The sequence below is a fragment of the Pseudophryne corroboree genome, chromosome 10 (genome assembly GCF_028390025.1).
Source record: "Pseudophryne corroboree isolate aPseCor3 chromosome 10, aPseCor3.hap2, whole genome shotgun sequence".
NCBI classification, from domain to species: Eukaryota; Metazoa; Chordata; class Amphibia; order Anura; family Myobatrachidae; genus Pseudophryne; species Pseudophryne corroboree.
In genome coordinates this window covers 96236650-96263923 of record NC_086453.1, presented here as the reverse complement: position 1 = coordinate 96263923, position 27274 = coordinate 96236650, and the positions used below count along the sequence as shown (strand labels likewise).

Sequence of the window (27274 nt, the reverse complement as noted above, 5' to 3'; positions counted from 1 at the left end):
CCACAAACTGGGATCCACGGTCAGAGACCACATCAAGTGGCAACCCGTGGAGGCGCACAACATGCTGCATAAATAACTCAGACAGGCGTCTGGCCGATGGCAACCCAACCAGTGGAACGAAATGCGCCATCTTCGAAAACCTGTCAACGACAACCCAAATGGCTGTCATCCCCGAGGATTTGGGCAAGTCCACCACAAAATCCATGGAAATGTGGGTCCATGGCTTAGACGGAATAGAGAGTGGATGTAATGGGCCGACAGGAACCCCTCTAGGAGTTTTATTTTGGGCACAAACGTCACATGCCCGAACCCACTGATCCACATCCCTAGCCACCGAGGGCCACCACACCGCCCTAGACAGCAACTCCCGAGTTCTGGCAATACCCGGATGCCCTGCCGACCTCTTGGCATGGAATTCCAGGAACACTTGCTGTCTTAACCTAGGAGGTACAAACAAGAGACCTACCGGAAGGTCTGGAGGAGCCTGCTCCTGTGCTCTAAGGACTAATGACAAGAGGTCCTGGGTAATGCCCACTTTAATACATGATGGGGACACAATGGGCAATGGCTCCTCGGTGGTCTCTTGAACTGGAGCAAAACTCCGCGAGAGCGCATCAGCCTTGATGTTTTTTGACCCAGGGCGATATGTTATCAAAAAATTAAAGCGAGCAAAAAACAAAGCCCATCGTGCCTGCCTGGCATTGAGCCGCTTCGCTGACTCTAAATATGCCAGATTCTTATGGTCGGTGAGAATTGAGACCACAAACTTAGCCCCCTCAAGCCAGTGTCTCCACTCCCCGAGTGCATCCTTTATAGCCAACAATTCCCGGTTACCCACATCATAATTCATCTCGGCAGACGAAAATTTACGGGAAAAGTAAGCACAGGGATGAAGGCGATTATCAGACACCCCCATCTGAGAGAGCACTGCCCCAATACCTATCTCAGAGGCATCCACTTCTACCACAAAAGGACGCTCTGGATCTAGGTGTCGCAGCACCTTGGCCGAGACAAATGCCCTTTTGAGACGGGCAAAGGCCGCTTTGGCCTCACAAGACCAGTGAGCAACATCCGCCCCTTTCTTAGTGAGTGCCACCAAGGGGGCCACTATAGACGAAAATCCAGCAATAAACCGTCTATAAAAATTCACAAAGCCCAGAAAACGCTGAAGCGCCTTCAAACTAGTGGGCTGCACCCAATCCAGGACTGCCTGTACCTTAGAACCCTCCATTTGGAAACCTTCTGAGGAGATAATATACCCTAGAAATGCGATTTGCTGGACTTCAAACTCGCACTTCTCCAGCTTCGCCCCAAGCTGGTGGTCTCTGAGTTTCTGGAGGACTAAGCGTACATGCTTCCGATGTTCCTCCAGGGAATGAGAGAAGATTAGGATGTCATCTAGATAAACAACTAAGAATATATCCAATTATTCCCTGAGCACATCGTTCATGAATTCCTGGAAGACTGCCGGGGCATTAGAGAGCCCAAAAGGCATCACCAAATATTCATAATGCCCTGAGTGGGTATTAAAGGCAGTCTTCCATTCATCCCCCTCTCTTATTCGGATTAGATTGCAAGCACCGCGTAGGTCAATCTTAGAAAAAATGGTGGCAGTACGAAGCTGGTCAAACAAAACCGAAATGAGAGGCAGTGGGTACGAGTTTTTAATCGTGATACGGTTCAATTCCCTGAAGTCGATGCAGGGTCGCAACGAACCGTCCTTTTTACCCACGAAAAAGAACCCCGACCCAACTGGGGACTGTGAGGGTCTGATAAATCCCTTAGCCAAGTTCTCCTGAATGTACTCTGCCATAGCCTGAGTCTCAGGACGTGACAGGGAGTACAACCTGCTCTTGGGAAGCTTAGCATCCGGCAACAAATCAATGGCACAGTCATAGGGGCGATGGGGAGGTAGTACTTCTGCAACTTTTTTGGAGAACACATCCGCAAAATCTGCATAACATCCTGGCAATCCTGGCAAACTTAGCTGCGAGAGCCTGACTGGAAGGCTCAAGCAACTCCTGAAACAATCACTACCCCAACTAAGAATCTCCCCAGAGACCCAGTCAAATTGAGGGTTATGGGCCCTTAACCAGGGTAACCCCAAAACCAATGGGGCAAAAGAACAGACAGTCACATTAAAAGACAATTTTTCAGAGTGTGTGGCTCCAATAAACAAAGGAATTTGGCTGGTGCAGGAGGTAATTTTACCCTGGGACAATGGTTCCCCGTTTAACCCACAGATCTCAATCTCTGATGCCAAAGGTACTGAGGGAACAGAGTGTTCCAGGGCGAATTGACGGTCCATGAAAACCCCATCGGCCCCACTGTCAACAAAGGCCTCAGTCTTGACAGTTTGACCGAGGATCTCCAAAGTCACCGGAATGAGAAAAGTCTTTTTAGGAAATTCTGACTTCTGGCCTGACAGGATATTTCCCATCACCCTCAGGCCCTGAAGTTTTCCGGTTTTTCTGGGCATGATACTACAACATGACCTTTATTCCCACAGTACAAACACAAACCCTGCTGTCTCCTCCGCGTCTTCTCACGCGAGGAGAGGCGGGTAGCCCCAATCTGCATAGGCTCCTCGGAATATTCCTCAGAGTCTGAGGTTCCCTTGGGAAAAAAGGAAACTGCGGTCTCCCTTTCAAGCCTACGCTCTCTCAGCCGTCTATCCACCCGGATGGATAACTGCATGAGCTGATCTAAGCTATCAGGCAAGGGATATTGTACCAGTTGGTCCTTTATCTGGTCAGAAAGGCCCCTTCGGTACTGGTTTCTCAGGGCTGGGTCATTCCACTGGGTATCATGAGCCAACCTCCGAAACTCCGTACTATAAACCTCAGCTGGCCGTCGCCCTTGCTTAAGAACCGTAATCTGAGCCTCGGCTGAAGCCATCTTGTCAGGGTCATCATACAAAATGCCCAGTGCCGTAAAAAAAGCATCAACACTTTTAAGCGACGGACAGTCAGGCTGTAACCCATATGCCCAGACCTGTGGGTCTCCTTGTAGCAAGGAAATAACCATGCCCACCCACTGAATCTCCAACCCAGAAGACTGGGGCCTAAGCCTGAAATATAGCTTACAGCTCTCCTTGAAACAAAAGAACTGCGAGCGATCTCCAGAAAAACGATCCGGGAGATTTACTTTCGGCTCCTTAACCCCTGAACTTGCCGCTGCTGCTGCGGGAGCTCCGCTAGCGGCCTGCGGGGTGTTCATTTTAATGGACATCTCATTAAATTGTCGAGTCAGGACCTGCACCTGATCGACCACCTGTTGCAAAGTATTTTGAGGGGTATGCTCCATATTCCCACAAAATTTCAACAGGAGTAGGGCTGCTGAATATGTTACGCACACCGGTGCTAACAGGAGTATACCGGTGTATGAACAGAGAGGGAAGCGAAGCAAACGAACTCACATACAGTATAACATAACATACACAGGAGGTGATGGAATAACTAATAAACACAAAGTGAACGGAGAAGCCCAAAGGCTCAGGAATTGGGTGTCTCCCTAGTGTCAGGAATGCTCAGATGGAATAGAGCGGACAATGAAGCGATGTGTAGTGATTTAACATGTGGAGCACCTGAAATGATGTTGCTAAGAGCAACAGAAAAAACCCCAAAGGGTTACCAACGGGTGTGGGAATAAACTCCTTGGTCAGAGATAGAAATATAGACACAAGGAGAGTATCCACAATCCTAACCCCCACTTGCAGGGCACAGGTTCAGCTTACTGCCACTAAACTGACACCTGGACGCCCTGCACAGTGAGGGAGGATTAAGCAAGCAGGTCTGAGAGTACAGCCGCAAACCTGCTGGGTTCACAGAATAGCAAAAGAACCCCGGCAGGTCAAACAACTGACTCCAGTCTTACTGCTAGGTCCGGATTGGCAGAATGAAGTACCGAATCCCAAGGCCTATTCGCAGTAAGCAACAAGTAAATACAAAGTCACACAGTACTAGCTAACTCTCTGGAACTGACTAACAAACAAAGATTCAGCAGCATTTGCCTAGCCTGAGAGGATGGTTTATATAGCAGGTGCTGTCCACGCCCCACTCAGACCTCACAGACTGTGAGCACAAAACCAGCGCCGGATTCCCTGCCATGCACAGAGCCTGTAACCACTACACAGTAAAAACCCGGACCGGAGTATCAGCTGCGCTCAGGTTACTTCGCTAACACTTGCCTCCCGGTTGCCATGGCGACGTGGCAGCACAGAGCAGGAGATCCTAACATGCACGCACAATATTGCTGGCGTTGTCCGATGTCACAAATCCCCAGGAGAGTCCAATTGGGGTAAGCCATTCTGCGATGATCTTCCTCAGTTGCCGTAAGAGGTTGTCAGCTGTGTGCCTATTCTGGAAAGCGGTGATACAAAGCGTAGCCTGCCTAGGAACGAGTTGGCGTTTGCGAGATGCTGCTACTGGTGCCGCCGCTGCTGTTCTTGCTGCGGGAGGCAATACATCTACCCAGTGGGCTGTCACAGTCATATAGTCCTGAGTCTGCCCTGCTCCACTTGTCCACATGTCCGTGGTTAAGTGGACATTGGGTACAACTGCATTTTTTAGGACACTGGTGAGTCTTTCTGAGGTCTGTGTACATTTTCGGTATCGCCTGCCTAGAGAAATGGAACCTAGATGGTATTTGGTACTGGGGACACAGTACCTCAATCAAGTCTATAGTTGCCTCTAAATTAACGATGGATACCGGAACCACGTTTCTCACCGCCCAGTCTGCCAAGGCCTGAGTTATCTGCTTTGCAGCAGGATGACTGCTGTGATATTTCATCTTCCTCACAAAGGACTGTTGGACAGTCAATTGCTTACTGGAAGTAGTACAAGTGGTCTTCCGACTTCCCCTCTTGGATGACGATCGACTCCCAGCAGCAACAACAGCAGCGCCAGCAGCAGTAGGCATTACACTCAAGGATGCATCGGAGGAATCCCAGGCAGGAAAGGACTCGTCAGACTTGACAGTGACATGGCCTGCAGGACTATTGGCTTTCCTGGGTAAGGAGGAAATTGACACTGAGGGAGTTGGTGGTGTGGTTTGCAGGAGCTTGGTTACAAGAGGAAGGGATTTAGTGGTCAGTGGACTGCTTCCGCTGTCACCCAAAGTTTTTGAACTTGTCACTGACTTATGATGAATGCGCTGCAGGTGACGTATAAGGGAGGATGTTCCGAGGTGGTTAACGTCCTTACCCCTACTTATTACAGCTTGACAAAGGCAACACACGGCTTGACACCTGTTGTCCGCATTTGTGTTGAAATAATTCCACACCGAAGAGCAGATTTTTTTTGTATTTTGACCAGGCATGTCAATGGCCATATTCCTCCCACGGACAACAGGTGTCTCCCCGGGTGCCTGACTTAAACAAACCACCTCACCACCAGAATCCTCCTTGTCAATTTCCTCCCCAGCGCCAGCAACACCCATATCCTCATCCTGGTGTACTTCAACAGTGACATCTTCAATTTGACTATCAGGAACTGGACTGCGGGTGCTCCTTCCAGCACTTGCAGGGGGCGTGCAAATGGTGGAAGGCGCAAGCTCTTCCCGTCCAGTGTTGGGAAGGTCAGGCATCGCAACCGACACAATTGGACTCTCCTTGGGGATTTGTGATTTAGAAGAACGCACAGTTCTTTGCTGTGCTTTTGCCAGCTTAAGTCTTTTCTTTTTTCTAGCGAGAGGATGAGTGCTTCCATCCTCATGTGAAGCTGAACCACTAGCCATGAACATAGGCCAGGGCCTCAGCCGTTCCTTGCCACTCCGTGTCGTAAATGGCATATTGGCAAGTTTACGCTTCTCCTCAGACGCTTTTAATTTTGATTTTTGGGTCATTTTACTTAACTTTTGTGTTTTGGATTTTACATGCTCTCTACTATGACATTGGGCATCAGCCTTGGCAGACGACATTGATGGCATTTCATCGTCTCAGCCATGACTAGTGGCAGCAGCTTCAGCACGAGGTGGAAGTGGATCTTGATCTTTCCCTTTAACCTCCACATTTTTGTTCTCTATTTTTTAATGTGTGGAATTATATGCCAGTATCAATAGCAATGGCCTACTACTATATTTACTGCGCAAAACTAAAATGCACCACAGGTATAGAATGTAGATGGATAATAGTATACTTAATGGATGACGAGTGACGACACAGAGGTAGGTACAGCAGTGGCCTACCGTACTGCTATATATAGTATACTGGTGGACACTGTCAGCAAACTGCAAAACTAAAATGCACCACAGGTATAGAATGTAGATGGATAGTATACTTAATGGATGACGAGTGACGACACAGAGGTAGGTACAGCAGTGGCCTACCGTACTGCTATATATAGTATACTGGTGAACACTGTCAGCAAACTGCAAAACTAAAATGCACCACAGGTATAGAATGTAGATGGATAGTATACTTAATGGATGACGAGTGACGACACAGAGGTAGGTACAGCAGTGGCCTACCGTACTGCTATATATAGTATACTGGTGGACACTGTGTCAGCAAACTGCAAAACTAAAATGCACCACAGGTATAGAATGTAGATGGATAATAGTATACTTAATGAATGACGACACAGAGGTAGGTACAGCAGTGGCCTACCGTACTGCTATATATAGTAAACTGGTGGACACTGTGTCAGCAAACTGCAAAACTAAAATGCACCACAGGTATAGAATGTAGATGGATAGTATACTTAATGGATGACGAGTGACGACACAGAGGTAGGTACAGCAGTGGCCTACCGTACTGCTATATATAGTATACTGGTGGACACTGTGTCACCAAACTGCAAAACTAAAATGCACCACAGGTATAGAATGTAGATGGATGATAGTATACTTAATGGATGACGAGTGACGACACAGAGGTAGGTACATCAGTGGCCTACCGTACTGCTATATATAGTATACTGGTGGACACTGTGTCAGCAAACTGCAAAATTAAAATGCACCACAGGTATAGAATGTAGATGGATAGTATACTTAATGAATGACGACACAGAGGTAGGTACAGCAGTGGCCTACCGTACTGCTATATATAGTATACTGGTGGACACTGTGTCAGCAAACGGCAAAACTAAAATGCACCACAGGTATAGAATGTAGATGGATAGTATACTTAATGGATGACGAGTGACGACACAGAGGTAGGTACAGCAGTGGCCTACCGTACTGCTATATATAGTATACTGGTGGACACTGTCAGCAAACTGCAAAACTAAAATGCACCACAGGTATAGAATGTAGATGGATACTATACTTAATGGATGACGAGTGACGACACAGAGGTAGGTACAGCAGTGGCCTACCGTACTGCTATATATAGTATACTGGTGGACACTGTCAGCAAACTGCAAAACTAAAATGCACCACAGGTATAGAATGTAGATGGATAGTATACTTAATGGATGACGAGTGACGACACAGAGGTAGGTACAGCAGTGGCCTACCATACTGCTATATATAGTATACTGGTGGACACTGTGTCAGCAAACTGCAAAACTAAAATGCACCACAGGTATAGAATGTAGATGGATAGTATACTTAATGGATGACGAGTGACGACACAGAGGTAGGTACAGCAGTGGCCTACCGTACTGCTATATATAGTATACTGGTGGACACTGTGTCAGCAAACTGCAAAACTAAAATGCACCACAGGTATAGAATGTAGATGGATAATAGTATACTTAATGAATGACGACACAGAGGTAGGTACAGCAGTGGCCTACCGTACTGCTATATATAGTATACTGGTGGACACTGTGTCAGCAAACTGCAAAACTAAAATGCACCACAGGTATAGAATGTAGATGGATAATAGTATACTTAATGGATGACGAGTGACGACACAGAGGTAGGTACAGCAGTGGCCTACCGTACTGCTATATATAGTATACTGGTGGACACTGTCAGCAAACTGCAAAACTAAAATGCACCACAGGTATAGAATGTAGATGGATAGTATACTTAATGGATGACGAGTGACGACACAGAGGTAGGTACAGCAGTGGCCTACCGTACTGCTATATATAGTATACTGGTGGACACTGTCAGCAAACTGCAAAACTAAAATGCACCACAGGTATAGAATGTAGATGGATAGTATACTTAATGGATGACGAGTGACGACACAGAGGTAGGTACAGCAGTGGCCTACCGTACTGCTATATATAGTATACTGGTGGACACTGTGTCAGCAAACTGCAAAACTAAAATGCACCACAGGTATAGAATGTAGATGGATAGTATACTTAATGGATGACGAGTGACGACACAGAGGTAGGTACAGCAGTGGCCTACCGTACTGCTATATATAGTATACTGGTGGACACTGTCAGCAAACTGCAAAACTAAAATGCACCACAGGTATAGAATGTAGATGGATAGTATACTTAATGGATGACGAGTGACGACACAGAGGTAGGTACAGCAGTGGCCTACCGTACTGCTATATATAGTATACTGGTGGACACTGTCAGCAAACTGCAAACCTAAAATGCACCACAGGTATAGAATGTAGATGGATAGTATACTTAATGGATGACGACACAGAGGTAGGTACAGCAGTGCACTCTGCACTGTACTCCTCCTATATAATATTAATTATACTGGTGGTCCCCAGTCCCCACAATAAAGCAGCACACTGAGCACAGATATGGAGTGTTTTTCTTCAGGCAGACAACGTATACTGGTGGTCACTGTCAGCAAAACTCTGCACTGTACTCCTGCTATAGCTGCTCCCCAGTCCCCACAATTAAGCAGTGTGAGCACTCAGCACAGATATATTATGCAGCACACTGAGCACAGATATGGCATGGAGCGTTTTTTTCAGGCAGAGAACGGATAAAAACTGGTGGTCACTTATCAGCAAAACTCTGCACTGTACTCCTAACAGCTGCTCCCCAATCCTCCCCACAATTAAGCAATAAACCAATCAACTTCTACAATAAACGGAGAGGACGCCAGCCACGTCCTCTCCCTATCATCTCCAATGGACGAGTGAGAAAACGGTGGCGACGCGCGGCTGCTTATATAGAATCCAAATCTCGCGAGAATCCGACAGCGGGATGATGACGTTCGGGCGCGCTCGGGTTAGCCGAGCAAGGCGGGTAGGTTCTAACCTGCCTCGGACCCGTGTAAAAAAGGTGAAGTTCGGGGGGGTTCGGTTTCCGAGAAACCGAACCCGCTCATCACTAGTGTTATACGGAGGTGTTATATGGAGGTGTTATACTGAGTTGTTATACAGGGACACAGTTAAAATGCCGCCGGGTGGCATACCGGCGGACATAATCCCGATGCCAGAATTCTGCCCGGCGGCCACAATCCCAACAATCCAGAATGCAGACTGAGGTGGAATTCCTCGCGTCTGGAATCCCGAACGGACTCTCAGCGGAACGCGCTCGCGTCCTGCCGCACGGGGAAGGGGTGGGGGGGTTAGGTTTAGGCACTAGTAGGGGGGTTAAGACGTAGTGATGGGAAGGTTAGGGTTAGGTACCAGGCAGGGTGGGTTAGGTTTAGGCACAAAGAAAGGGAGGTTAGGGTTAGTTACCGAGGGGGGGAGGGTTAGGTTTAGGCACAAAGAAAGGGAGATTAGGGTTAGGCACCAAGCGGGGAGGGTTAGGTTTAGACAGCGGGGAAGGGAGGGTTAGGCACCCCCTGGGGAGGGTTAGGTTTAGACAGCGGGGAAGGGAGGGTTAGGCATCCCTGGGGAGGGTTAGGGTTAGGCACCCACAAGGGAGGGTTAGGGTAGGGTAAAGGGGAAGTTTATGGTCTTACCTGCGGGACTGTTGGGATTGTAAAGGATGGGATGCCGATGTCGGTATTCTGTCCATCGGCATCCCGTCCATCGGCATTACCTACTGAACCCATTATACTGAGCTGTTATGATGGAGACGCGTGGTATCAGAATTGTGTGACAGTGATGGGCGTTACTGGCCGGTGGCTAGTAGTGCACGCAATAAAGGTCCGTTCAGTGAGGGTGTTATGGAAGTGTCCCAAGTGTGTCAGTGATAGCAGCTGCGTTCCCATGTTCACAGCCACAGGCATAGGAGGCCATACTCCTGCACCTGCACATTTGGCCGCACAGCTGTACACCAGCAAAGGGGTTTGTGGCGACACCTATATAATGTCTCAGACCAGCGACCGCTATATAGTCGCCGCTGCGTTCGAAATCACAATGTAATATGCTAAAGCTAGCCAGTATTATGTGCTACAATGAAAAGCAGACGGTATGCAAAAAAACAACAACAAATTACTGCACCCCTTGCATTGCAGCTTGCTTGGTCCATGTACGTCTTCACCCTATATATGACCCCAATTTTAAATGAGGCCCTTTGCACGCTGGTCAAGAAAGAACTATGCTGAACTAATATATATATATATATATATATATATATATATATATATATATATACAAATCATGATGCTATCTGTCCTTTATCCTAGGCTTGTGGCACTGGGGATCTATTTGAGCGCCATCCAGCTCACATATGGCAGAGAAAGTACCTCCTCCAATTCAGGACACGGTTACAACTGAGGATGGCACATGCCAGCACCTACAGGACTCAACTCTTCTTGCCACCCACCTTAAAAAGGTGGAAAATCATATTACGGATGCACGACGCTTCTGCCATCTTCCAAAACGGTCATCTGTGGATATTGAATTTAAAGATTTGTCTTATTCTGTGAGAGAGGGACCATACTGGAGGAAGAGAGGTGAGTGAAGAGGTCAGTGTAAGCATCATTAAATGGTGAAGAAGGGAAAGAAAATGTAAAACATGTTTTTAAACTACACAATTCAAATAAGAAGTTACTGAGATATTATACTGAGGTGTTATACGTAGATATTATACTCAGGTGTTATACGTAGATATTATACTGAGTTGTATACTGAGATATTATACTGAAGTGTTACACGTAGATATTATACTGAGATGTTCTACTGAGATATTATACTGAGGTGTTATACTGAGATATTATACCGAGGTGTATACTGAGATATTATACTGAGGTGTTATACTGAGATATTATACTGAGGTGTATACTGAGATATTATACCGAGGTGTATACTGAGATATTATACTGAGGTGTTATACTTAGATATTATACTGAGATTCTACTGAGATATTATACTGAGGTGTTATACTGAGATATTATACCGAGGTGTACACTGAGATATTATACTGAGGTGTTATACTTAGATATTATACTGAGATGTTCTACTGAGATTTTATACTGAGGTGTTATACTGGGATATTATACTGAGATGTTCTACTGAGATATTATACTGAGGTGTTATACTGAGATATTATACCGAGGTGTATACTGAGATATTATACTGAGGTGTTATACTTAGATATTATACTGAGATGTTCTACTGAGATATTATACTGAGATGTTCTACTGAGATATTATACTGATGTGTTATACTGAGATATTATACCGAGGTGTATACTGAGATATTATACTGAGGTGTCATACTTAGATATTATACTGAGATTTTATACTGAGGTGTTATACTGGGATATTATACTGAGATGTTCTACTGAGATATTATACTGAGGTGTTATACTGAGATATTATACCGAGGTGTATACTGAGATATTATACTGAGGTGTTATACTTAGATATTATACTGAGATGTTCTACTGAGATATTATCCTGAGGTGTTATACTGAGATATTATACTGAGGTGTTATACTGAGATATTATACCGAGGTGTATACTGAGATATTATACTGAGATGTTCTACTGAGATATTATACTGAGGTGTTATACTGAGATATTATACTGAGGTGTTATACTGAGATATTATACCGAGGTGTTTACTGAGATATTATACTGAGGTGTTATACTTAGATATTATACTGAGATGTTCTACTGAGATATTATACTGAGGTGTTATACTGAGATATTATACTGATGTGTTATACTGAGATATTATACTGAGGTGTATACTGAGATATTATACTGAGGTGTTATACTTAGATATTATACTGAGATGTTCTACTGAGATATTATACTGATGTGTTATACTGAGATATTATACCGAGGTGTATACTGAGATATTATACTGAGGTGTCATACTTAGATATTATACTGAGATGTTCTACTGAGATATTTTACTGTGGTGTTATACTAAGATATTATACTGAGGTGTTTACTGAGATATTGGGGGTAATTCAGACTGCACCTGAATTACTTTGTGGAGTGCGCACCCCAGGAGCCCAGTGAGATGCTGTGATCGCTTCTGCCTGATTGACAAGCAGAGGCGGGCGCGGGGCAGGAGGGGGCGTAAGAACATCGTTGGCGGGGCGCGGTTCGTACAACAGAGGCGTATCTGGAATATTGGGGGGGGGGGCACGTTGGCTGCGTGACGTCACACGCAGCTGCTGTGACCCGGAATGCGGCAGGTAGCTCCCTGCCAGCGCGTAGGAGCTGCGCAGGTAGGTAACTACTTGCCAGGTACAAAAGCATCGCCGCCGTGCAATGCTTTTGTACCTGCGGGGGAAGGGGGGTGGGGGTGGCAGGGCCTGACATGCAGGGCAGACTAGCCCTGTGCTGAGCGTCCCCCCGCATGGTAGAGTAAATGATCGTTGATGTGCTAAATGTATTACATCTACGATAAACTCTCAATTACCCCCATTGTACTGAGATGTTATACTGAGGTGATATACTGAGATGTTATACTGAGATATTACACTGAGGTGTTATACTGAGATGTTATACTAAGATCATACTTGCCTACCCTCCCGGAATGGCTGGGAGGCTCCCGAAAATCGGGTGACCCTCCCGGCCCCCCGGAAAGGTGGGCAAGCCTCCCACTTTCCCCCTCGGCCGCCCGCAGCAGTGAACAAGTAGGCGGGCCGAGGGGGTCCGATGACGCGATTCGCGCTGAATCGCGTCATCGTAGCTCCGCCCCCCGCTATGCAGCGCCTCGTTTCTCGGCACAGCACAGCGGGGGGTGGACTCACGATGACGCGACCCTGATGCAACGCCCCCGGACCGCCCATCCTGCTGCTGGCCACGCCCCCGAACCAGCCGTCCTGCTGCCGGCCACGCCCCCATTCACCTACAACGCTGCCTCCTCCCGGAGGAGGAGGCAGCAAAGTAGGTAAGTATGACTAAGATATTATATTGAGCTGTTGTACTGAGCTTTTATACTGAGATGTTCTACTAAGATATTATACTGAGGTGTTATACTAAGATATTATTCTGAGATGTTACACTGAGATATATGGAAATGCTCTTCTGAGATGTTCTACTGAGGTGTTACACTGAGATGTTATACTGAGATGTTATATTGAGATATTATACTGAAATGTTATACTAAGACATTATACTGAGATGTTATACTAAGATATTATACTGAAATGTTATACTGAGAAGGTATACTGAGGGGATGCAGTTCATTTACCGAACGTTGGGATCCCGGCTGTCAGGGGACCGACACCGGAATCCTGACAGCCGCTGAAATGCCGCCAGTTGGAATCCCGACCAAAACTCCCAGATCCTAATGGGCCTGAAGCATGGTGAGCGGACTCACTGCGCTCACCACCGGGATTCCGGTTGTCGATATTTCATACTGGACCCGTTATACTGAGATGTTATACTGAGATATTATAATGAGATGTTACACTGAGATATTATACTGAGGTGTTATACTGAGATATTATACTGAGGTGTTATACTGAGATATTATACTGAGGTGTTATACTGAGATATTATACTGAGATACTATACTGAGATATTATACTGAGATATTATACTGAGATGTTATACTGAGATATTATAATGAGATGTTACACTGAGATATTATACTGAGGTGTTATACTGAGATAATAGGATTTTACTTACCGGTAAATCTATTTCTCGTAGTCCGTAGAGGATGCTGGGGACTCCGTAAGGACCATGGGGAATAGACGGGCTCCGCAGGAGATAGGGCACTTTAAGAAAGCTTTGGATTCTGGGTGTGCACTGGCTCCTCCCTCTATGTCCCTCCTCCAGACCTCAGTTAGAGAAACTGTGCCCAGAGGATATGAACAGTACGAGGAAAGGATTTATGTAACCTAAGGGCGAGATTCATACCAGCCACACCAATCACACCGTATAACCTGTGATAAACTACCCAGGTAACAGTATGAACAAGTAACATAGCCTCGGTTCAAGACCGACCAACTATAACATAACCCTTATGTAAGCAAAAACTATATACAAGTCTTGCAGAAGAAGTCCGCACTTGGGATGGACGCCCAGCATCCTCTACGGACTACGAGAAAATAAGATTTTACTTACCGGTAAATCTATTTCTCGTAGTCCGTAGTGGATGCTGGGGACTCCGTAAGGACCATGGGGAATAGACGGGCTCCGCAGGAGACATGGGCACTTTAAGAAAGAATTTAGATTCTGGTGTGCTCTGGCTCCTCCCTCTATGTCCCTCCTCCAGACCTCAGTTAGAGAAACTGTGCCCGGAAGAGCTGACAGTACAAGGAAAGGATTTTGGTAATCCAGGGCAAGATTCATACCAGCCACACCAATCACACCGTATAACTTGAGATAAACATACCCAGTCAACAGTATGAACAACAACAGAGCAACAGGTCAACCCTGATGCAACCATAACATAACCCTTATTTAAGCAATAACTATATACAAGCATTGCAGAAGAAGTCCGCACTTGGGACGGGCGCCCAGCATCCACTACGGACTACGAGAAATAGATTTACCGGTAAGTAAAATCTTATTTTCTCTAACGTCCTAGTGGATGCTGGGGACTCCGTAAGGACCATGGGGATTATACCAAAGCTCCCAAACGGGCGGCAGAGTGCGGATGACTCTGCAGCACCGATTGAGCAAACACAAGGTCCTCCTCAGCCAGGGTATCAAACTTGTAGAACTTTGCAAAAGTGTTTGAACCTGACCAAGTAGCCGCTCGGCAAAGTTGTAATGCCGAGACCCCTCGGGCAGCCGCGCAAGAAGAGCCCACCTTCCTAGTGGAATGGGCCTTAACTGATTTTGGCAGCGGCAATCCAGCCGCCAAATGAGCCTGCTGAATCGTGTTACAGATCCAGCGAGCAATAGTTTGCTTTGAAGCGGGAGCACCAAGCTTGTTGGAAGCCTACAGGATAAACAAAGATTCTGTTTTCCTGACCCTAGCCGTTCTGGCTACATAAACCTTCAAAGCCCTGACCACATCAATTAACTCGGAATCCTCCAAGTCAGTAGTAGCCACAGGCACCACAATAGGTTGGTTTATATGAAAGGATGAAACCACTTTTGGCAGAAATTGTGGACGGGTCCGCAACTCTGCTCTATCCGCATGGAAAACCAGATAGGGTCTTTTATGTGACAAAGCCGCTAATTCTGACACACGCCTAGCCGAAGCCAATGCAAGTAGCATGACCACCTTCCATGTGAGATATTTCAATTCCACCGTTTTGAGTGGTTCAAACCAGTGGGATTTCAGGAAACTCAACACCACGTTAAGATCCCATGGTGCCACCGGGGGCACAAAAGGGGGCTGAATACGCAGCACTCCCTTCACAAACGTCTGAACTTCAGGTAGAGAAGCCAGCTCTTTTTGAAAGAAAATGGATAGGGCCGAAATCTGGACCTTAATGGAACCCAATTTTAGGCCCAAAGTCACTCCTGACTATAGGAAGTGAAGGAAACAGCCCAGCTGGAATTCCTCCGTAGGGGCCTTCCTGGCCGCACACCAAGCAACATATTTTCGCCATATACGGTGATAATGTTGAGCTGTCACGTCCTTCCTAGCCTTTATCAGCGTAGGAATGACCTCATCTGGAATGCCTTTTTCTGCTAGGATCCGGCATTCAACCGCCATGCCGTCAAACGCAGCCGCGGTAAGTCTTGGAACAGACAGGGCCCCTGTTGCAACAAGTCCTGTCTTAGAGGCAGAGGCCACGGGTCCTCTGTGAGCATTTCTTGCAGATCTGGATACCAAGTCCTTCTTGGCCAATCCGGAACAATGAGTATTGTTCTCACTCCTCTTTTTCTAATGATTCTCAGAACCTTGGGTATGAGAGGAAGAGGAGGAAATACATAGACCGACTGGAACACCCACGGTGACACCAGTGCGTCCACAGCTATCGCCTGAGGGTCTCATGACCTGGCGCAATACCTCTGTAGCTTTTTGTTGAGGCGGGATGCCATCACGTCTACCTGTGGCAGTTCCCACGACTTGCAATCTGCGTGAAGACTTCTTGATGAAGTCCCCACTCTCCCGGGTGGAGGTCGTGCCTGCTGAGGAAGTCTGCTTCCCAGCTGTCCACTCCTGGGATGAACACTGCTGACAGTGCGCTTACGTGATTCTCCGCCCAGCAAAGAATTCTGGTGGCTTCTGACTGAATCAGAACCGGTTGGTCGCGAAGCAGGGTCTCCGCTTGACGTAGGGCATTGTATATGGCCCTTAATTCCAGGATGGTAATGTGAAGGCAAGTCTCCTGACTTGACCACAGACCTTGGAAATTCCTTTCCTGTGCGACTGCTCCCCACCCTCGGAGGCTTGCATCCGTGGTCACCAGGACCCAGTCCTGAATGCCGAATCTGCGGCCCTCGAGAAGGTGAGCACCCTGCAGCCACCACAGGAGAGACACCCTGGCCCTGGGGGATAGGGTGATTAACCGATGCATCTGAAGATGTGATCCGGACCACTTGTCCAGTAAGTCCCATTGATGAAGTCCCCACTCTCCCGGGTGGAGGTCGTGCCTGCTGAGGAAGTCTGCTTCCCAGCTGTCCACTCCTGGGATGAACACTGCTGACAGTGCGCTTACGTGATTCTCCGCCCAGCAAAGAATTCTGGTGGCTTCTGACTGAATCAGAACCGGTTGGTCGCGAAGCAGGGTCTCCGCTTGACGTAGGGCATTGTATATGGCCCTTAATTCCAGGATGGTAATGTGAAGGCAAGTCTCCTGACTTGACCACAGACCTTGGAAATTCCTTTCCTGTGCGACTGCTCCCCACCCTCGGAGGCTTGCATCCGTGGTCACCAGGACCCAGTCCTGAATGCCGAATCTGCGGCCCTCGAGAAGGTGAGCACCCTGCAGCCACCACAGGAGAGACACCCTGGCCCTGGGGGATAGGGTGATTAACCGATGCATCTGAAGATGTGATCCGGACCACTTGTCCAGTAAGTCCCATTGAAAAGGTCCTCGCATGGAACCTGCCGAAGGGAATGGCCTCTTATGATGCCACCATCCTTCCCAGGACTCGAGTGCAGTGATGCACTGACACCTGTTTTGGTTTTAATAGGTTCCTGACCAGTGTCATGAGCTCCTGAGCTCTCTCTATTGTGAGATAAACCCTTTTTCTGGTCTGTGTCTAGAATCATGCCTAGGAAAGGCAGATGAGCCGTAGGAACCAACTGCGACTTTGGAATATTTAGAAACCAGCCGTGTTGCCGTTACACTTCCAGAGAAAGTGATACGCTGTTCAGCAACTGCTCTCTTAATCTCGCTTTTATGAGGAGATCGTCCAAGTACTGGATAATTGTGACACCTTGCTTCCGCAGGAGCACCATCATTTCCGCCATTACCTTGGTGAAGATTCTCTGGGCCGTGGGGAGACCAAACGGCAACATCTGAAATTGGTAATGACCATCCTGTACCGCAAATCTGAGGTACGCCTGCTGAGGTGGATAAATGGAGACATGAAGGTATGCATCCTTTATGTCCAGAGACACCATAAAATCTCCCCCTTTCAGGCTTGCGATGACCGCTCTTAGCGATTCCATCTTGAACTTGAACCTTTTCAGGTATATGTTCAGGGATTTTAAATTCAATATGGGTCTGACCGAACCGTCCGGTTTCGGGACTACAACATGGTCGAATAATAACCCCCTCCTTGTTGAAGGAGGGGAACCTTGACCACCACCTGTTGAAGATACAATTTGTGATTTGCAGTTAACACTATTTCCCTCTCGTGGGGGGAAGCCGGCAGGGCCGTCGGTGAGGGGGCATCTCCTCAAAGTCCAGCTTGTATCCCTGAGACACAATATCAATTGCCCAGGGATCCAACAGGGAGTGAACCCACTTGTGGCTGAAATTACGAAGACGTGCCCCCACCGGGCCTAGCTCCGCCTGTGGAGCCCCAGCGACATGCGGTGGATTTTGTAGAGGCCGGGGAGGACTTCTGTTCCTGGGAACTAGCTGTGTTGTGCAGCTTCTTTCCTCTGCCCCTGCCTCTGGCAAGAAAGGACGCACCTCGGACTTTCTTGTTTCTTTGTGATCGAAAGGCTGCATTTGATAATGTCGTGCTTTCGTAGGCTGTGCAGGAATATAAGGCAAAAGATCAGAATTACCAGCTATAGCTGTGGAGACCAGGTCCGAGATCCCTTCTCCACACAATCCTCAGCCTTCCATATGCCTCTTAAGTCGGCATCACCTGTCCATTGCATATTCCACAGGACACTTTTGCAAATCAGACACTTGTCTATATTTGGGGAAGACAGGGAGGAGGACGAGACATCCTCTATATGCACTAAGCGGTCACGGGACCACTGGTTGGGTGTGGGACAACATTCAACCTATAGAGTATGCTGGGACAGTGCTTTGGCCTATAATGTCTGATTTGCAACGAACATTTCACACATACATGTACCTACGTCTTTGTACACTGATGTTTGGATTCGATTGAGGTTCTGCTGGGTAGATGAAGAAGACACAAACAAATCGTGACAGTGACATATAAAATTTTCATGATCTACATATTCCTATCATTTTCTGAACATTGTTTCCATTTCTGGAACGTATGCTAGGTCTGTTTAATCATTGAACAAGGGTTATAAGTAGTGTCCTTCCTAAATAACATAAACCTTCGGAGTTCGGGGAGAGCCACTCATAAACCTTTCTTCCACGTATATTAATGAGCTCTTTATCTGCAATGTGTGAATAGCCATTGTCTGATTGTTCCTGATTACCTCTGAACTCCATAACTACTAGACCTTTGATTTTTCTCTGATTTTTACAAACTGATCGGCTAATCCTGGCATCCTATAAGGAAATCACTCCTTCCTCCAGAACCAGTTCCAGTCCCACACTCGACTCCTCATAAAAAAACCTTGCAAAAATAGAATATCCTGAAAAAAAATGTTTGTCAGCGGGAAAGAGAGAAAAGAGAAATAGAACAAAACAACTCTTGTTCATAACAAATTAATTACAATGACTGGTCTTTCTGCAATCCTTTAGTACGCTCAGGTAGTGTTCAACAGTGCCGCCTCTCAGTCTTCACGGAACAGAGTCTCTGGTGATACTTTTGCGATCTCATTCCATTTACGAGTTCCTTCCTAGACTACCGACTTTCCTGCAATGGGAATCGTGGACCCAAGTCTCTCTCTCGGCTACTTTCACTGGGATAGTGCTGTCAACAAAACTTGGTATGGTCCTTCCCACCTGTCTATTAGGCAACCTGAGCGTAAGAACAATCACACAGTCTCTTGGTTCACAAAAAAAACAAATTTCAAAGAGGGTGATTCGTTAAGTGAATATCTGGGAGTGGTTCCGAAGCTACATAATACTAGTGGCAGTATCTATGATCACAATAGTACAATTTCAAGCTTTGCTCCTACTTCTAGGGGTACCATTATCTACACACAAATTTCTGCACAATTTTTTCTTTGCGGTAAACACAGCAGCATCCGTGGCGGCAGGAAATGCCTCTACCCAGTTTTAGAAAACATCAGTGCACACCAATACATAACAATAATTCCTAAAGGGTGTTAACTGTACGAAGTCGATTTGTATTTCCTGAAAAGATACGTCTGCAGGAGAGATATGGGATGGCTCTGTTGGTATTGCTTTACCAATATTCTTCCTCAAGCAAGCAAGACAGGTCATTGCTCTCTTACCTGCATGAGAATAGAATCCTGGCGTACACCAGTAGGCTCTCATCAGCCTGCACATACCCTCTTTGCCAAGATGAGTCAGACCGTGTGCCACCCCAGCTAGGCTTGGAAGGTATGCTCTGGGGGCTACTGGCTTACCGTGTCCACCTGTCCACAGTCCTGAGGACTCCTGGCCATACCCCTTTGTCCTCCAGACTGCCTCTTCCTGTAGGGAACACCATTTTTTTTGTATCTTAATTTAACTATCGTGTGTTTGCAATGTAGAGTACCATGAGCATAACAAAAAAAAAAAAATGTCAGGTTTGCCATTCACCAACAGGCATATCAGTGTCTATACAAAATTTCCCTTCACTAGTATTCCCATTCTCCACCATTTGTGCATGACAAGGCACACTGCAGTAATACTGGTGTCATCGTGTTGTTGAGATATACTGGGTTTGGGCAGAGCTCTGAAGGACCTAGGCATGTGGAGTTTGAACTGTACTTGGGTCCATGTATTGTACCACCCTGTGTGAACGCAAAAGATGAAGAGGAAAACTCTAGAGAAACAGAATAGAGGTTGGTGACAGATGAGTTTGTAGAGGTGAAGATTTTATAAAAATTTGACAACTGGATTGGGCACTACGGGGAAGTGATTCTCTACTTGGTCTACTCCCCTTAAAATTTTTTCTGTGTTTATCGTATCGCTATTGGGACTATCCCAGCCATCAATCCAGTGTCCTGTCCATCCTTAATTCATAGGGAACCCGGTATCTGTGAGATAATTTCCTCTACCTGTGATGGACATGCATCTAGAACAGTAGAATGCGACATTAGTCTTCGTGGGTGTCTAACATACTTTGTACTTCCTGAGCGGGAGCACAGTATATGTATATCATATCTAACAAAATTAAGTTAATCAAGGGCCATTTTTGCTAGGAAAAAGAAGCAAAAGTTTAGAGGCCCCATCTTAACCCCAGCAAGTTTTGTCAAAGGGTAATGTTGCATTTATTTTTGTTCTTCCCATTAGCCGAATCTGTGTTTTCTATATGGCTTATGATTCCTTACTATATGTCCCCTGGTCCCGTCTATGTGTTTAATAATGTGGCTTGTGTTTTCTGTCTAGGGGATCTATATTGACTATGTGTCCTACTACTCCTACAATCTCTGGCAAAATGCCCTTCCTTCCTACAAGTGTAACATATTATTGACCATTAGGGATCTGGGGTTTGGACTGATGGGTCTTTCCTGTATGTGCCAGTATACTTACCGTCCTCAACCTCTCCACCTGTTGTTCTCTGCGCCTAGCACTATTCTTGTCATGTTCAATAGCACACTATCTAAGATTAGCTACTGTGACCCCTTTCCAATTTTGCAAAGAAGTCTGCACCCTGACACTCAATGCCTTATTGAGCCCGTCCATTTGCACAGAGACAGCCACCTCCCATTTGCCGAATTAGTGTTTACCAGTGGTCTTATCCAGATGGAGAGTTTTCTATTACTGCAAAAGACAAAAACAAAAAATAGTTTAACAAGCTTCTAGGTCATGTGAAGTATTCATTCAATCCTTCTCATCCCGTATTAAGGGTCTGTACATGGTCCAACAAACATTTCCGAGCTCATCTTGACTAGGGGCATTACTAGGAATGAATACTTCTTATATGGTAACTGAAAGAAATACCCTGGGGTTACCTTGTCTCTGTCCGCTTTCCTACTGGCAAATACTAATGTGCGGACAAGTTTTTCTCCATTTCTGACGTTACTTTCTTGATTTTTTTGTTTTATTTTTGGGTTTTACTATATATTGACACAAATGATACCATACTTACCTGTTCCACTGGTCTCAGCCACTTTCCCTGCAGGCTACTGCTCTTCTTTTACCGGTTGGATACTCCTCTGGGTACATGAGAAATGGCTGAAAACAATCAGGTCACCTTCTCCTCCTAAATAAAACTTCAACATTCATTAGTACATATATAGGTTACAGTCATATTTTTCATATTTTTATTATTTTCTATAGTTTGTATGCTGGCCGTAACTGCTTCCACATCTACATATGGCGGTGTACTTGCATTCTCTTTTTTTCTTCCTACTTGTTTATTGTTGCTACAAGTTCAAACAGTTCTTATATTTCCATTCTTGTCTTATATGACTTTGGTTAGACATACCACATGCAATACCTTAGGATCAAACTCACCAACCCCTCTTGCTGCCACAGGTTTAAACACTTTGTATGTCTGACCCTTTGTTTTCTGGATTTTATCAGACATATCCTTATCCTTAAGTTCTGCAATAACTCTGGTTCAAAGCTGCCCACCCTAGGGAATGGTACCCTATCTTTGTCAATCATACGTAACCATTCATTACAAAAAGCCTCCGTGTGTGAACCATACTTTTCACACATAATAAACCTTGCTGACCCTCTCGGTCGCAATTTTGACCTTCTCGGTACCGAGTCTGACCTTCTCGTTCCCAACTCTTCTTCAGCCTGAACCCTAGCTACCAAACGCCCACTGCTTGTGCAATTGGATCCCATCGCGGACTTTTTGCCAATAAACACAATCCCCAATGCACACCGCAAATAGACGGTGAAAGACACCTAGCGCTTTCACTCGTTCCTTCTCCGCTGAGTACCACGACTCACTCCAATAGTGAACACCACGTACCCAGTGAGGCCCTATAGGTTTCTATTTACTGGAAGTGTTAGGAGTGACTTACCTTTTCCAGTAAATATCTGCCGCTGGAGATTTTCCTGAGAGAGACCAGCGAAAACTCCCTATACACTTATACACAAATCACGCTTGCGTATGCTCTATACAGCGCTAATGATACCGCGATTCTACGCAAAAGCTCGGAAAAGGGGTATCAAGTTGTGCTATGTATCGCCCCCACAAACGCGCGGTCCAATCGCACAGCGTATAGGTACTTGTTACCTATCTGCCGTACAACCACGGGTCGATGTACAAACTGCGACCCTCAGCTCGGAGCGTAACAAAAAACCTTTTTACTTCAATCACAATTCCCTATTACGGTCCTCTGCAAATCTCCTCACAATTTGCGTATTAAACCTTATACTAACGTGAGTCAGCCGCCTCACGCCACCAAGCCTCCACTTACTTGATGTACCACACTACGGGATCCCGAAATCCCTGGGTTCAATATCCACTCACTCCTACGTTCGCTCACTCAAATACACTTTGGTTTTTCTGTACAGAAAATTTCAATTCATTCAGATAGGCAGCTTTACCCCAGAGGCAATACAGTTTTTAAACTAAATTTAGAGTAACCTGCTTTTGAAATCTGATAGTTATGTGCTATTGTATTAAATGTCTACTATCCCACCTTTGAACTAAACGACACTATTGTGTAATTTGTACTTAGCGCTTGCATTCTTACGCACTTTGCGTACACACGCGACCGTGCGTGTCTCTTACGCTGCGTGCGCAGTCCTTTACTTTGTCCGAGACACGTGTACAAAGCCCTGCGTCCGCAATAAAGCAAATCACACAGCTCTAAGTATAAATGTGAACAATACTAATTACTATTGCCCACTTAACACAACACCCAGTTTTTTTTTTCTGTATAAACCTTTACAACCAGGCCAGACTGCATTTGTGTCTTAACACTTACTTCCTTAAACACTTATTTTAGTTTTAACTATATAGCAACAAATATATCCAGTTTCACACAGATCTAAAGGAAACTAGCAATAATCAATAATTTAAATGATATTATTCAGATTGGATAGCTATCTTGCAGAACATACACTGATATAAATATACACATAATTATAATAATATTATATATATGTACCATTCACTGGTCTCCTATGAGACACCGCCCCTCTTATTTGCATATCAAAGCTATTTGCTTTTCCACTGCTAAGAAAAAGCAGTTACACAGGTTAATTTGCATTTCAATGGCTATCTTCCCTAGTAAGCAGATTCTACAAGTCTTGGAAGGAAAAAGAGAAAAAAAAAAACCCAGAACCCTTTCTTTCCTTTTTCTATCTGTGTCCAATTTCCTCACTTGATGTAAAGTAATTACGGACAGACAAGAAGGACAGGAAAAAAAACTTATCTTATCATTTACTCTTACTAGGCCCAACTGAAACTATTTGTAATTGACTATGGCATGGGTTAAATAAATGCATTGGTAACTCATAAATGGTGTTTGATGTGACCAAGGAAACTGATTATTCTGAGCAGACTAAAAATCAGCTATTTAGAAAATAATCTTCCTAAAATGGCCACTGCTCCTCCCCCTTCCACATCCATGAAGTTTACACAAAATGGTGGACAGGCCATGTGGTTAGTCCAAAATGGAGGACACACCATGCGGCTTCCTTTGTCACAAAGAAATCACCCATTATACAAGCACCAGAAGTTATTTTAGGCCTGAGTTAAAAAAAACTATATCAAGGCTATGCAGCAACTTTTAAATGTACTTTTAAACCTACCTAACAGATAAACAATCCAATCTGAATCAAACACAATATGACTTATTTGAACTTTGTTTTGCAACAATAAAAATAATTTTTTGCATCTTAAATATTATGAGAAACGAATTGTCCCTTAAAATTTCCTATCATTGGCTTACTGATAACACAACAATACACGTGGATAGGATTTCTCAGCTTTACGATGCATCCACCACAAGCTGATCGACCACAGCGTCGCGTTTATAATGTACAGTGCATCATTAAGACCATGATATCGCGGACCAGCCCCCATCTGCGAATGCCAAATTGCTTTCTCACAAATATTTAAAATGCCCGCTCTAATATATATTGTAAACGCCTGCACCTCTTATTACCATGTGCCCTGAATGTGTGCTATACATAGCAAAACACTGCATCCCATAAGAGAAAGCAATACACCCACACATTATCTGAGTTCCAAAGCTCATTGATGTATATATTTGTTATTAAAAGGATATGGATTCAAAATATTACAATGTACAGTATACCTATAGTTACAACTCATACAGTAAGCAGTTAATACATACAGTTACATACAGTTACAGTTACAGGCCAGCGATACAATACCATTCCCTGAATGCTTATGTCTCTCTCTCTCTCTCTCTAAAATCATGCTGGGACTCCATCTTACGCTGAGACCAAAACAGGAACTGATCTGGCAATAACTCCATCATCGTCTAGTCCGAAACAGCAACTGACTCCTGTGTGATCAGCAATGTGTTATCTAGTTTTTGGGGGAGGGAACTTATTCATTCATGATGAGTCACTAGTCTCTTTGTATATGCTAATCAGGTTCAGCCTTGGGGACGTCCAAAGAGGCTGGCCTGAGCTTCCTGTCCACTACTTGTTTGGAATATCTATTGTTCTAATAAAAGTGATTTTAGCTTTTATACATTTAATCATAATTATTTGTTGCAATGTCCTACAACTTAATAACAAGTATCAAATGAATCTACACATTAATCTGGTTGCTTAATAGTAAATATGACAGGTCTATCTTGCTTCGTTCAAATAATACACATACATGACATTACTTCATTATATAATTTTAAATCATCATGATGTCTGGCGCTTGATATTATTATAGTTATGTACTGTATGAAATAAGTGTCAAATCCATCTCTGTGGCATGTCCGTGTAAATGCGTGTGTTACCATATAGTGCTGTGCTCGCTGCGCGTATTTGCAAGTATAGCGACTTATAATGTGTAGAGTTTGTATGTTCTTTTTATGTAATATTTTTGACTTCGACACCACATATGCCCCCCCCCCCCCCCCCAAGTGCCAAATATGCTCCTTCAGTGCCAGGTACAACTTACCCTCCCTGCTCCCCGCTGTGTTTTGAAGGAGGGACACGGAGGGCACAGCGTGCGCCTCTCCTGTGTCCCTCCTGCGTCTCCGGCGGGCAGCGGCGGGTCTGTTAAATGAAGTGCCGGTTCGTGAGCCAATCAGAGCTCACGAACGGGTACTTCATTTAATAGACCCGCCGGAGACGCAGGAGGGACACAGGAGAGGCGCGCGCTGTGCCCTCCGTGTCCCTCCTTCCCAGGCACTGACTCGGGTATAAGCCGAGGGGGGTTTTTCAGCATTAAAAAAAGTGCTGAAAAATTCGGCTTATACTCGAGTATATACGGTAAGTAATCTGTGGCCAAGCATGGATATACGTAAAACCTGGACCGCTGGTGTGCCTTGAGGACCGCGTTTGAGAACCTCTGTATTAGTGAAAAATTAGGACACATTGGCCCTCATTCTGAGTTGATCGCTCGCTAGCTGCTTTTAGCAGCATTGCACACGCTAGGCCGCCGCCCTCTGGGAGTGTATCTTAGCATAGCAGAATAGCGAACGAAAGATTAGCAGAACTGCTACTAAATAAGTCTTAGCAGTTTCTGAGTAGCTCCAGACCTACTCACAGATTGCAATCAGCTCAGTCCGTTTAGTTCCTGGTTTGACGTCACAAACACGCCCTGCGTTCGGCCAGCCACTCCCCCGTTTCTCCAGCCACTTTTCACTGACACGTCTGCGTTTTTTTTGCAAACGCCGGGAAAATGCTGAGTTACCACCCAGAAACGCCCCTTTCCCGTCAATCATTCAGCGATCAGCAGTGCGACTGAAAAGCGCCGCAGAATCCACAGCAAATCTGCTAAGTTTTTAGTTAAATAACTAAGCGCATGCACCCTGCGTGCCTTGCGCATGCGCAGTTTGCAACAAATCGCAGCACAGCAGAAAATCGGCAACGAGCGAACAACTCGGAATGACCCCCATTGCCCAGGTATATTACCTCAATCGGGAGACAAGGAGATAAAGGATCGCCTAACATGACACTACATAAATGGTTCTCTGGTTCTGATGAGGAAAATATAGAACATAAAACCCTTGAGATATTGAGGATTAAAATTAATTTTGGTAGACAACACTTCTTCAGGCAGTAGAGAGTGAATGGCAAAAAAGTGCAAAATTGTCCGTGAAATGCGTAGCGTGAAATGAGTAGCAGCGACCAGAGCAGACCCTAACCAATATTATGCCCTAGGCAAGTTTTTGGCTTGTGCCCCCTAGCACCACCTCTGACCCTGCACCCGTTTCCCATCACCCCTCACTCATAGCAATCCTCCTTTTAGAGTTCCTACACCCCTGTATTTTAAATAGGAACAGTGCGCACATTCGGCACACAGCCCAAAAAGGGGCATGTTCTTGCTGAGAAGGGGCATGGCCACACAATAGTACCCCCAATTCAAATTCTGCCGCACAGTAGTGCAACTTTATTCACATTTTATCATGATAGTGTCCCTTATTTACATTACATCACACAGTAGTACCACTTTACCTTATATACGTTCCTCCTCACAGTAGTGCACCTTATTTACATTTCATCACACTGAATTGCTCCTTATTCACATTACACCACACCATATTGCTCTGTATTCACATTAGACCACTTTACGTTACGCC

General features: G+C 45.4%; 1 protein-coding gene across 2 annotated transcripts in view; it reads left to right on the top strand.

The window, feature by feature from the left end:
• ABCG4 (ATP binding cassette subfamily G member 4) overlaps nt 1–27274 on the top strand; it is a 231693-nt gene that overhangs the window by 44693 nt on the left and 159726 nt on the right. The window contains exon 2 of one of the 2 annotated variants that reach the window (XM_063942607.1): nt 10456–10725. In XM_063942607.1, coding sequence (XP_063798677.1) covers nt 10500–10725 — 226 coding nt within the window. In that variant the 5' untranslated portion in view covers nt 10456–10499. Of the gene's footprint in view, nt 1–10455; nt 10738–27274 lie in introns of those variants that run through there. The other variant, XM_063942608.1, reaches the window with a different exon arrangement.